We start from the raw sequence: 13,792 nt of genomic DNA, 5'->3' as shown, positions 1-13,792 counted from the left end.
CGTGATTCATTATTTGAATTGTACAATAAAGATTGATAAAAGTAAAATTATTTATTTTGCGTGATTCATTATTTGAATTGTACAATAAAATACGTAATAGTTATTTGTACAACAAGAGATCAAAGTTTGATATTTCTTCGAGTGCTTATTTTGAGTCCCGTGCAAGCGAAAGATTCTATAATAATTTAGAATCTTGAGCGTAGGAAGGGAATCAAACGCGCACGAGATGTAAATAACTTTGATCTCGTGTTGTACATACTATTTTTCACCTCAAAAGTGAGAACATATTAGACAACCTGAACCTGAAAAACGTAGGTAAATCCTTCTTCATCACTTATTCACTCATGTTTTCTTAAGATATTCTAACAATTAAGTTTAAATACCGCACTCAAACACAAAAACTAAACGAAATAAATTTCAGTAAAATAATATGGAAATAACGAATATCAATGGACACTTAAATCGACATCTATTTTTGTAAAAAAACTTTGCAAGATACAGTCCGAATTGCGGATACTACTATTTGTCAACCATTGTAGAGATTGTTAAAAGTACTTAACATTATTTATTTTGCGTGATCTGTGCATTTTTTTGAGTTCAATAATTTAATTGAACAATAAAATACGTAAAGTGTTTATTATAAAGAAATATATAGATTTAAATTTTATTTTAATTAATTAATTATTAAGAATTCATACTCGTACATTATTTGGAACGATGCATTCTGACGTTTTTAGGGGGTCTATTATAAACCGGCAATAGACCGTTGAATGTCGTTTGAACTTTTTTTTGTCTCTTTCTTTTTGCTAACGACGTGAAAGAGACAAGTGAGATTAGAATCCAAGTATTTCGAACTTGTATTAGGCCACAGAAGAAATAATAGTACTACCGTACAGAAAGGACACTTCCTACAAACCCGAACTTTGACAGCGATTCAGGGTCGAATCATGCTATCCCTTTCTAATATATGGCACTACCCCTTTCGGCTATTTAGGGTTGTCAAAATTCAAGTGATTATCTTATCTGTGGTCGTGCACGCACAAGGAAGTCAAGTGGTGCCAACCCTAATAATTGCTCGGAGCAATGCTGAGCCGAGCGGAGCCGAGTTCGACCGAAGTCAGAAGTGTCTCCCCACTGATTAGGCCCCGCATATTGAAATGACATATGAATATGAAGGTCACTTGAATGTCATTTTGTCTCACTCAGTGAGCAAAATCGTATTTTGCTCACTGTTTTTAAGTAGCAAAGTATCCTTGCTCGAGCTGCTGAGGTGAAAAATATAGTGTTTTTTAGCAAATTTTTAAAGTTTATTTTCATTGATTAAGAATTCATACTCGTACGTGAGTTGTAACGATGTGTTCTGATGTTTTTCGGGGATCTATTATAAACCGGCAATACACCGTTGAATGTCGTTTAAACTTTTATTTGACTCTTTCTTTTTGCTAACTCAGCAAACTTAAGCCTTAACTTAACACGGTACTCGACTGAAAAGCTCTCCATTATATCACGATTGTATAAAATACTATTTAACCTCATTGCGTTGAAGCGATATCTGCGTTAAACTTTGCGAATCCTCATTGTCAAGGCCCCAGTACACAGTGGTCAAGGATGGTCCATGACAGGCCATTGCCATTATGTACAGGGGGCAATGGTATACAATGGCGGGCGACTGGCCATCAGTTGTCTATCGTGGTGCGCAATCGGGAAGTTGTCGGTTTTTTTGACACTTCATAGTCATAGTTTTTTTTTGCTATAATTATGGTATTCATGGTACATTGTAGATCTTCAAAGGAATCGTATGGGAATCGTGGCGTAGCGTGGCCTGTGGAGTTCACACAGTCGCCTATGGCAGTGGCTTGGTATGGCCCATCGTTAGCCACTGTGTACTGGCTGGGACCTTCAGGTTATGTAGGTAGGAGGTAAATCTGTAAGTAATCAAACCTATTTCTTTAATAAGTAAGACATACAAATTTGCCTATTTACAGTAATTTAATTTTCAAAATAAATTATTTTGTTTTACATGTAGGTAGTTTTTTTTTACTTCTAACCCAATAAATACTAAGATGGTCAAGCAAATCTTGTCAGTAGAAAAAGGCGCGATATTCAAATTTTCTATGAGACGATATCCCTTCGCGCCTACATTTTTCAAATTGCCGCCTTTTTCTACTGATAAGATCTGCTTGACCAACTATAGCTGCACCCAACAAACTTATGCCCAAAAGATGGCTTTGGGAGTCACCTTCAGAATTCAGAAAGAGTCTTTGCGGAAAGAGAAGTAGAATGTATCAAGCGATTTACATTCTCGCACGAGCCGCGAGCCGCGCCACGAGACGCGAGTGTAAGCGGTGGGCTCGTGGTTCGTCTCGTGGCTCGTAAGCTCGTCGAGCTAATATAATTTAAACACTAACGGCACGGCATAAGGTTTATAACCGAATGACAACCCGAACGCGAGTGTGGCGAGGCGAGCCACGAGACGCGCCGCGAGCCGAGCCGCGAGTCTAAGCCCCCATTCGCATGACAGCTTTTTCAACTCGCGTTAAAAAAGCGCTTGAATCTGTCCGCACTCTAAATTCGATTTAACGACCAAGGTTTAAAGTCGAAAATCCAACAACGCTTGTTAAAAAGCGCCACCGCTGTCGTGTGAATACATACATGGTTATCCATTTGTGTCATTCAAACGCTTTTTTAACGCGCGTTAAAAAAGCTGCCGTGCGAACGGGGCCTAAACCGGCTATCAGGGTTCCCTTTAAAGGCCGTAACCCACTATCGCACCGCACCAAGGTCATTGTGCGACGCACCGATAAGTAAGAGCGAGAAAGCGATATCTCTTTCTCGCTCTTACTTAAGTCCGCTCCACACTCGTGCGCGAATCGTGGCGCGAAGTCGATTAAGCCCCCCATTCACACTCCTACCGTGTAGGCCGCTTGTAGGACGGCTCGTAGTCCGCAACCCCCATACACAATCCTACCCAACGAGGCGGCCTACACGGTAGGAGTGTGAATGGGGGGCTTTACGCAGATCCGCGAATTTGACTCCACACTCGCGTTCGCGGCTTCGCGCCGCGATTCGTGCACGAGTGTGGAGCGGGCTTTACATTCCACGACCTATTTTCTTTCCGCACAGAGGGCCTACCGCTAAACATGTTCAACGTGTTGCCTCTCTGTCGCACTTTTAAATTCGTACGTAAGCGTGACACGCACTACGAGGACGAAGCTATACGTTGACACTTCTACAAAAGCCGTAACAGACTACCGCACCGCACCCCGACCTTGGTGCGCCGCACCCATAAGTGAGAGCGGTATTGTATTACGGCTTTAAGGCACAGTATGTATAATTATGTTAAGGCCATAACACACTATCGCACCCAAGAGCCCAACGTTTTCTGTTCTCTTTCACGGCGCAGCAACTAGTATCATTTCTCTCTCCTCGCTCTTTTAAAAATGCCGTTTGTCAAAAAAGGACAACCATACTGTTGACAAGATGGACTTCAAATCAAGTGTTGCCTTTTTTGATGCGCCCAGGCTGTGTATGTTGCGTAAAAGCGTATATGTGTGCTCTTTTAGGGATGTGAAAAGTCGATTTTAATCATGTTATATATCGATAAACGCTACACAGCGGAACGCAATAGCGATTAATTGAAGCTTCAATGTCTTCGTTAAACATAAACATAATTGAAATGCTAATGGATAATGAATATATTATAATATAATAAAATAATTCAATTATTGCGAAACACCTATTTTAGTAGGTATTGATGTATTTTAATTAAATATCTGAACTTTCCCTTGGTTCTCTGCTGGGGCGTGACTATAAAATTGTGATCTGATAACCACAATAAAGAATAAAAGCGTTTTGTTCATTTTAGGTATCGTTAAACCTTTGAAGTAAAATTAAAATTGCAAGAAATGTCGATAGTTTATCGATTTGACTTTATCGACATGGCTACAGCAAGGCGGGCCTCATTGTTAATCGTACACTAAACAAAAGTGGCAACAGTGACAGCTCGCTGAGGGGTGGATTTCAAAATCCTGCGAAAACTTATGGTTCGGTCTTTTAAAAAAAAACTAGTAGGTTGTGCGAGTTGCAACTTTTTTATATGTTTTTAAGAACTATTATCTTCATGTTCCTTCAATTACCATCTCCAATAACTTAATAGTTTTTTTTATATAAAATGTTTTATGTGTCTAAAATCATCACCGTCTACCGGAAAAATCTGAACCTTATTGTTTGCAGTGAAAATTCTAGCATACCTATCGTACGATTGCGATTTTTCTTTTACTTATATCTTTTCCATGTTGTTGTTTAACACATGGGAAAATATGCAATAATTCCTTCACCGAGAAAGTACATTTAAAAATATTTAAAATTTTGTCACGAATATTCGTCAACACCGTCATGGTAATGTCAATGTGAGCTTATCTCCGTGTATGAACAACGAAATACCGCTAAAGGTCCTTGCCCTATTTTTCACTTTAATATAGAATGCCAAAAATGATTTCACTATAAAGTCACATCATTGAATCGTGAGAAATATTACGAACAAATTTGTAAAACGTAGTTTGTCACAACAGAGCATCATCACCGTTATGCTTTGGTTTAAAAAAGTTACAAATGATATATTAGAAATAATTATTGAAATGAATGGCAAACTACATGAAGTTTATTGTGTAGCATAGACATTAACTACTATTATTCGTATTCTAGAAGTAAAAACAAGAAACTCTCAAATCGTCAACACCATACCCATCATCACCGGGAAAAAATGACGACCGGTGATGATTTCATGTGTATGGTGATGACGGTTCTCAGAAACTTTTCTAGTTATTTTGCTATAATTCATTATGAAATTAAGCTGTATGTTTGAAAAACGTTCTCTATGTCTTCTAACACTATATAATGTCTACCTTATAAATGTAGAATAAATGTAGAAGAAGATATGACTATTTTTTTCACACTAGAGGATGGTTAGTTTTAAATAACATTTTGACTGAAGTAGGCAAAATTTAGGTCACTTAGAACTTAGAACATACAAATGTTTATTTTTTATTATCTAATAATGTAAATCGTGCAACTTAGAGTCTGTAATTGCATGTTAGTCGTGTTAAAACAAAGTATTTAAACAAGCAACATACATTAAGTTTTAAGCGACCATAGGCTACGGTACTGGCTCACTATCATAATGGCCTTATGTTTTTGATAATGTTATATTAATTGATGTATATAATTACAGCAATTAATAATTATACCATTGGGTAGTCACCGGACCCAATACCTAACATTTTGTAACTTATGACATGCATTACAAGTAGGGGTCTTGCAACTTATAAAACACTGATTATATATTAATGTTTAGCTATTAAACAATATATATATGGATTTAAATCATTATAGCTATTTTTAAAGTTAATTTATTAAAGAACAAAAATACAAACTTATGCAATGAATCAAATTATCAAAAAAAAAGTAATATATCATAAAAATTAAGCTCACTGGTAAGCCAGCAATTTTATAATATGATATAAATACCAAGTTATGCAGTAGATAAAAGAAGATGCGGGTTTAAACTGATAATAAGAGTACAATATTGTTAATATGATTTAACATTGAAAAAACCCAAAAAAATTAATGAATACATAAATTGCCTATTTCGGAATATAAATTATTTAAAATTATACAATAAAAATACTTGTTATATATTTATTTATATGAATAAAATGTATTTTTTATAATTTTCTAAAAATAATTTATGTAGCTAGTCTTATGTTCAAAAACATGTTATTTGTAATGTTTATTAAAGTTCTAAAGCCTTACAATTAAAAAAAGTATTTGTTTTTTTAATACGTTTTTAATACATATATAAATTAGTTCCCAAATCGTCATTACCGTACATGCAGTGTCATTACCGTCTATAAAAGAGTCATTACCATACCATGATTGTCATCACCATCTGGCGTTTTTATTTTCCGAAAGCGATAACTTCAAATATAAGCCACAATTGATTGTATAAATACCATAAATATCCTCAATATACAGCCCCCTATTACTTTACCCAGCTAGAATCGTGTTAAATTAAACATTTAAAAAAAATATTTTTTTGTATGGTGAAATTTTTGGTGATGAAATCCACCCTGAGACGGGATCTCTATATATTAAATCTATGATCGCACCGCATCGCGACCTTGGTGCGTCGCACCCATAAGTGAGAGCGAGAAAGAGATATCTGTTTCTCGCTCTCACTTATGGGTGCGATAGTGTGTTACCACTTTTACTCTAGCGGAAGTGCGCCGCATCACATATACCTACTCCTCCCTCTGCCTCTGCCTCTTTCTGTGCGGAAAGAGAAGAGTCGTGGAATGATCCCGCTCCACACAGTGTGGAGCGGGCTTGTGGGGCCGAATAGGTAAATTTCACGACTCTTCTCTTTCCGAACAGACTATACTTTTTGATCGAACGGACCTCCGATCCTCCGATCATACCAAGATCGCGCTCCGGTACGACCGTCTATTACTTATACCGACTTGTCAAGTTGTCACTGTCAGAAGAAGTGTCAGTGCCAGTAACCGCAACCACAATTCGCAATATGCATGTTTCGCTTCGATAAGGAGTAAAATGTTTCAATATATCATTATTAAATTGAAACTCTAAACTTAAACCGTTCATTTCATTCGTTTTAAATTCATATGTTAGCTGACTGACTAAATAACCCAAACGTCAACATTCCTTACCTTACAATGGATATAGTATCGCTATTATGGCTTTTTATCTTATACGGTGTTTCAAGCGCTGCAACACTCTTAATTTTGGTAAGTACTGTTTTATTTTAAAAATTAATATATAAGGTATTTTTTTAACTGTGTCATTTTAAAACTTTAATTTTTGTGTGCCCAGCTGGCAAACTGTCACTATAATAAATAAGCAACCAACTGCTATCGTATACGTGTCCTTAAGGTCTAATCTTTATTCAAAGCTTGTTTACTTTTTTTAATAATTAAGGAATACACAATTAAACTAAAGTTCATATATGTTTACAGCTTTGTATTGGAATTGTTATTATGACAAAACCATATCCATTAGTTGAGGAATACCAAGAGGAGGAGAGTTACAAAGAACCACAGACCGGGAAGCGTCTTAAATTTCCAAGTATAAAAGACCCATACAGCGTGAATTTGAGTGTTGTGGTGCCAGCTTACAATGAAGAAGAGAGATGTACGAAAACCAGATTTTTAATTTACACATATATGTATAGTACATTGAAGTTTAAAACCCAACTTAACCTAACATTGTTTGCAACCTATCTGTTTTTGTAATAGAAAGCTCTAAAACCATTCACCACAATCAAAGGCTTTGGCTAATATTAGCAGGCTCACCTGTTAGGGCAGATTAACTTATGTTGCTCGGTATTGGTCTCATACAACTCATGCTAACATTGGCTAAAGTAATTATTTTTACAGTGCCACCTATGCTTGAGGAAGCACTGGAACATTTAGAAAATAGAGTAACGGATTATCCCAATTATAACTACGAGATTATAGTAGTCAGTGACGGCAGCAAAGACAAAACTGTTAAAGTGGCTGAGCGTTATGCAGCCAAGTATGGAAGTGAAAAGGTTAGGTGTCTGGAGCTAGTGAAGAATAGAGGCAAGGGTGGGGCTGTGCGGTTGGTAAGTACTGTTGGTATATAAAATACTTATTATAGCTATGACAAAAACAATGTAAGTCACCATTTTATGTGTTCCTCATATTCAAAATGCAATATTAAGCTTTTTGTCTGCAATTTTCTGGACTGATCCATCTATAGTTCGTTTTTAGGGTTCCATACCCAAAGGGTAAAACGGGACCCTATTACTAAGACTCCGCTGTCCGTCCGTCCGTCTGTCCGTCTGTCACCAGGCTGTATCTCATGAACCGTGATAGCTAGACAGTTGAAATTTTCACAGATGATGTATTTCTGTTGCCGCTATAACAACAAATACTAAAAAGTACAGAACCCTCGGTGGGCGAGTCCGACTTGCACTTGTCTGGTTTTTTTTTTACCATTAGAAAAAAGGTAAACAATCTTGACATGTCTTTTATTAAAAAATAAGTCATGGCAAATATGTAACAGTTATGATATGAATCATATACGATTATTTTACATTCTTTTGCTTTCATAACTTTCATAAGGAATAGTTAATGATTTTTAAAAGGCGCTTTTCAATTAAAAGTCACGTCAAGATCGCGTAGTCTTTTTCTAATGGTAAAAAAACGAACTATAATCCTTATTAAGGCAAAACCGATTTAGGAAACACATGCATCACGTAAAAACATGTATTCTATTTAATGAGAGACTTTCAGCCCAGATATAGTTGGTTACAGGAGATAAATTTATTTTAGGGAATACAACGCGCTAGAGGTGCCACAATACTCTTTGCTGATGCAGATGGTGCTACAAAGTTTGAAGACTTAACTAAGTTAGAACTTGCTTTGAATCAACATGTGAAAGCTGATGTGAACACTCAGCCAGAACTGGTCAGCAACTGCCTCGCCATCGTCATTGGATCAAGGGCGCATTTAGAAAAAGAGTCTCTGGCAACAAGAAGTATTTTCAGGTATGACTGAGTATAATTAGAGGGGGATTGAAAATAGCTTGGAGTCTGGATGGTTTGTTTTTGCTCGACTTGGTGGGGGCACTGCCATGCACCCAAATTTCCGTATGTAGTTTTAGATTTACCCTTACAGTAATTGTACCCCATTTGGATTAAATACCGTCAACACAATACATACATAATATAGCCCGACAAGAAATTGTAGAAATTAAAACGTGGCAATATTGTAGGGTTGTCCCGTTTTCTTAACTTAGATTGATTTGAAAGGGACAACACTGCTAGTGTTGCCACTTTTTAATTTCTACAATTTCTTGTTGGACTGTATGTGTACCTGTCAATTACCAACCTTTGTTTTCAGGAATATCCTAATGTTCGGCTTCCACTTCCTGGTGTGGCTGTTCACGGTGCGGGGCATCCGCGACACGCAGTGCGGCTTCAAGCTGTTCACGCGGCGGACGGCCGCCGTCGCCTTCAGCAGTCTGCACGTCAACAGATGGTCAGTCACTTAATATTATAAAGTACTGTAAGCGCCCCAACTAACTTAAGTTAGAGCACTTACTGTAGTCCCAGTACCTACATGGCCATACTAGCTATAGAAAAGCGGATACTTATGTTAGGGCAAGAACTGAGGGCCTACCGCGAACCACGTGCGACGTGTTGCCTCCTTGTCACACATACGTACGAATTTACAAGTGCGAAAGAGAGGCAAGACTTCGAACGTGGTTCGCGGTAGGCACTCTGTACCTGTCATAGAGAAACCAACCATAATGGACTTACTGAGATGGTAATATTATTTATGGGATCGACATCCGGTTATTTAATCAATGCGTAGTTCCATTTTTAGTTTGTTAATTTTTGATTAGTTAGCATCTTTATTATTTATGATAATTTATCTGTTTTCCTAGCATGTTAGTGAATTGGTCTGACATTGTAAAGCCCGCTCCATACTCCTGCGCGAATGAGTGTGGAGCGGGCTTATGCTTGCATTGGGTTTAATAAATACAATAAAAATTTCAAAAAACACTCCATTACTACGTTACTTTTCGAAAACAAAAGGGGGCGTCCATTAATTGCGTAAGGGGTGCTTGAGGATTTTTTTTATTTTTACACAAATTTTTGCCCGAAACAATAAATTGCTTGGATTTACCAACCGCCTATTTCCCCACGCACCATTAATGACAATTTACGTGACATAATTGGTGGTCTTTTTTTAAGGGCATTTGACGTCGAGCTACTTTACATAGCACAAAAACTGAACATTCCCATATTCGAGATCCCTGTCAGATGGACCGAGATCGAGGGCTCCAAGGTGACTCCGATCGTCTCCTGGGTCCAGATGGGCTGTGACCTGGGCCTAATCTGGCTCAAGTACCAACTGGGCGCCTGGAAGATCAAAACTGAAAAAAACGAATAATTCCTTATTAATCATAGTGTTACTTAATATTAATAGGTAAGCGCAAAATATTTTAATATTGAGCAAATATATTTATTTACGTATTTTTTTGGTTTTATTTTTTTTCAGTCGACAAGGATAAGGTCTGTCTGTCCGTTCGCAGGTTTTTGGTGGGACTGGAATGTATTTTTTATAACCTCATGGTGTGGGGTGTTGTTTGATAAGCCTTTCAGAAATACTTTGGATGTCAAATTCCATTTTTGGTGCATTAACCCTTTTCCAAGTTGTACCAATGTAGAATGTTATCCCAACATATCCTAATATTTTCCAAAAAGTTACGTTTTCAACTTTTGATTTGAAGACAAGTCACATTTCCCGAAAGACCAATCTAATTTGAACTTTAAATCGGATTGCCATAAGGTTGAAATTAAATTGACACGTATGTGGTCGATAAATCGTACTACGCCGGAAAAGGGTTAATCAGCTGGAATCGACGCGCACCTTATGTAGATACTTGCCAAAGGAATTTGGATCTTCTGTATAGTAGTTACGTTCTAACTATAACGTTATGAGAAGAAGTAGACATCATTCGTTCTCGAGTTCTATCTAGGCTATCAACAAAACCCTGCACTGAGCACACATGCCCTTTATTTATATTAATTATACTTTATACCCACCCCAATCAGTACCTATGTCCTAATAGACCGGGAGATAGTGACACATTTTACTGGGTCATTTGTACCAGTATGGCGGTTCGTCAGGGGTACGTAAAGAACGAAATAAAAATGATGGTCATAGCGCTGGTACCGGCGGCCCAATCGCGTGGGCGTTAGTCGAACGTGTCGGATAAAATACGAGTGTCGAACGATTTGTTCCACAAAAATCCTCGTATTATTCGATAGTCCATAAAAAAGAAGTAGACGGTAGCGTAATGCCATACTTCTCCGGTGTGACTTACAGCCCGCCATACTGAGGCGAACACATTAATAAAAAAAAAACAATTCAATCATTTGTGCCAAGCTAATTTTTGCACAGGTGATCATCGTCGAGCAGCCATTCATGGACATCACCATGCCATACTTTTAGGATGGTTCCAAATGGCCGCCATACCGCCGCAAAGGAGTTAATTTTTTTTTATTGCTAAACGATTTGTACCATCTTGTAATTTTTTTTCAAGACTCTGTGTGATCATAAATGGAAATCTCATAATGCCATACCTGTAGGAGGTGGCAAATTTGTACAATTTTTTTTTTTTTCTAGTATGGTGCCCCTTTTTCCCCCTATTAGAAGTATGGCAAATATAATAATGGTCACATTGCATCATATAATTTCCAAAAATCCAAATGCCATACTGGTACAAATCGTCAAAAAATTGTTTTTTGTTTTAAGTCTTGGCTTAAGTCTCACAGTCGTCCGCCCCGTAGTTATAATCTGAAATATATTTTTTTAGGTACAATTGTATCCAAACAAACAGAATATGATGATGCCATGCTGTAAAAAATTATTTTACGTATACATAGTCGTATTTTTGAAACGTGTCGATTAAATAAGTTTTTCAAGTATGGCAGCCTTCGAGCAACACCGGCTTCCGACACATCGGAAGGGAGGGGCCCAAGCGATATCTCACCGTACAAATATTTCTGCCATTTTTCGCGGGGGGAAAGGTGCACACAGTCGCACTTCTCACACACTTACATACAAAATCCAATCTGTAATGACGACACAAATACATAGAAAATGACACACGTCAAAGACAAATCTTGCAAACCTCGATCTCTTTTTGTGTACGGACGAGTGACAAGTGTCACAACACGCACACTAACACATTTTCGTTGAAGTATGTTATTGTATTCTGAGATGTGAGAAGTCGGATTTGTCGCTCGACCGATCCGCAATTTGTACTGAGCGAGCAAAATCGATAAATCCAACAATTACATGAGACTAAAATATAATAATTGTGTTTGAATGTAATTAAACGTATGATATGTAAAAAAAAATATTACATGTGAAATGTAACACTTTCTTTTTGTAAATTTGATGTCCCCGACCTCTTTTTATAACAAAAAACCGAGCAAACAGGCATTTTTGTGCAGCAGTGTTCACGCGCGCGTCTGGACTCGGTCTAGTGAAAAATCCAAGTGCAACTAGTTTTATTACCCGCGCTAGATTAGATTGACGCGCTAATCTTGTACCTCGGCAGAGGGGAAATAGTGCGAATGCCGTCTCCCTTCCGTGTTGCTCGAAGATGGCAGCACTTTATCCCCCTACTATAAGTATGGCAATTATAATAACGGTCACATTTTATCAAATACTTTCCAAAAATTTAAATGCAATACTGGTACAAATCGTTTAACAAAAAAAAAATTAACTCCCTTGCGGCGGTATGGCGGCCATTTGGAACCGTCCGAAGAGTATGGCATGGTGATGTCCATGAATGGCTGCTCGACGATGATCACCTGTGCAAAAATTAGCTTGGCACAAATGGTTGAATTGTTTTTTTTTTATTAATGTGTTCGCCTCAGTATGGCGGGCTGTAAGTCACACCGGAGAAGTATGGCATTACGCTACCGCCTACTTCTTTTTTATGGACTATCGGAAAATACGAGGATTTTTGTGGAACAAATCGTTCGACACTCGTATTTTATCCGACACGTTCGACTAACGCCCACGCGATTGGGCCGCCGGTACCAGCGCTATGACCATCATTTTTCTTTCCTTCATTACATGCTTAGACCCCTGACGAACCGCCATACTGGTACAAATGACCCAGTAAAATGTGTCACTATCTCCCGGTCTATAAGGATTTTAAAAAATGCATAAGCGTCAAGGATCCGTTATAGTAGAAGAGCCGGCCGCAAAATTTCTAACCGACTTGATACCACGATGAAATGCACAATGGTTTCCCAGAAAAGTTATGCTAAGTCCGAATTCGATAGTCTGCCACGGCGGAACTTGCCGAAAGTACGAAAAAGAAGGCCACTTCCGGTGCGAAAAAAGGGGCTGATTTAACCCATCTGATACCGAGATAGTAGTTATGGCAGCAGTTAGAAATTTACATGTAGACACAGAAAAGCGAAGTCTGCCACTATTTTTTTTGCCGGAAGTGCTTGGCAGACGCTCTCAAAGGTGACCATCGGGACCCCTAAATTAACCCATCTGATACCACCATGAAACCAATGCCAGTCGGTAGGTATGAACTCTCATGTCAGGAATATATAAGTCTGCCAAGGCTTTTCCTGCCGAAACACCATGGCAGACGAGATTATGTAAGCAAGGTCGCCATCGGTTACCCTACACTAACCCATCTGATACCACCATGAAACCAATTCCATTCGGTAGGTATGAACCCCCATTTTAGGAATATATAAGTCTGCCAAGGTTTTTCCTGCCGAAACACCTTGGCAGACGAGATTATAAGCAAGATGACCATCGGTTACCGTACACTAACCCATCTGATACCGCCATGAAACCAATTCCAGTCGGTAGGTATGAACCCTCATTTCATGAATATATAAGTCTGCCAAGGCCTTTCCTGCCGAAACTCCTTGACAGACGAGATTATGTAAGCAACATCCGCATCCGTGGGACCGGTATACGTGATTACTGTAGGCTTATTTATTACTTTATGCTTTTACATATTTGTATATTATTATGTTATTAATGAAATATATTTATAATTTATTAAACCTATACCTAATACATTGGGAATTCATTACCTGCTTACGGCAGTAGTAGGGAGTAGTGGGTGAGTTCTGGCTCACTTAGCCAGGCCAACAGTCCCTCCCCCTTTTTTTCCCTTGTTGAGGCCCTGCAAC

At 38.1% G+C, this 13,792-nt stretch overlaps 1 protein-coding gene across 1 annotated transcript; it reads left to right on the top strand.

Annotated features, from left to right (window-relative positions):
- The first annotated feature begins 6,558 nt into the window (after positions 1–6,558).
- LOC134806535 (dolichyl-phosphate beta-glucosyltransferase) lies at positions 6,559–10,082 on the top strand. Its single transcript, XM_063779835.1, has 6 exons — positions 6,559–6,803; positions 7,032–7,206; positions 7,452–7,660; positions 8,373–8,587; positions 8,943–9,080; positions 9,800–10,082. The coding sequence occupies exons 1-6, from the start codon at positions 6,732–6,734 to the stop codon at positions 9,996–9,998; spliced, it is 1,008 nt and encodes a 335-aa protein (XP_063635905.1). The 5' UTR covers positions 6,559–6,731; the 3' UTR covers positions 9,999–10,082.
- Positions 10,083–13,792: the final 3,710 nt, after the last annotated feature.

This window comes from Cydia splendana, chromosome 3 (assembly GCF_910591565.1).
Source record: "Cydia splendana chromosome 3, ilCydSple1.2, whole genome shotgun sequence".
Lineage (NCBI taxonomy): Eukaryota > Metazoa > Arthropoda > Insecta > Lepidoptera > Tortricidae > Cydia > Cydia splendana.
Note: the sequence above shows the minus strand (reverse complement) of the source record. Positions and strands in the feature narration are given on the sequence as shown.

Excerpts from the sequence above, each read along its gene's own strand:
- LOC134806535 (XM_063779835.1), top strand. The coding sequence starts at position 6,732 with ATGGATATAGTATCGCTATTATGGCTTTTTATCTTATACGGTGTTTCA. Across the intron at positions 6,804-7,031 it reads CTGCAACACTCTTAATTTTG|CTTTGTATTGGAATTGTTAT; the intron begins GTAAGTACTGTT and ends ATATGTTTACAG. Across the intron at positions 9,081-9,799 it reads AGTCTGCACGTCAACAGATG|GGCATTTGACGTCGAGCTAC; the intron begins GTCAGTCACTTA and ends TCTTTTTTTAAG.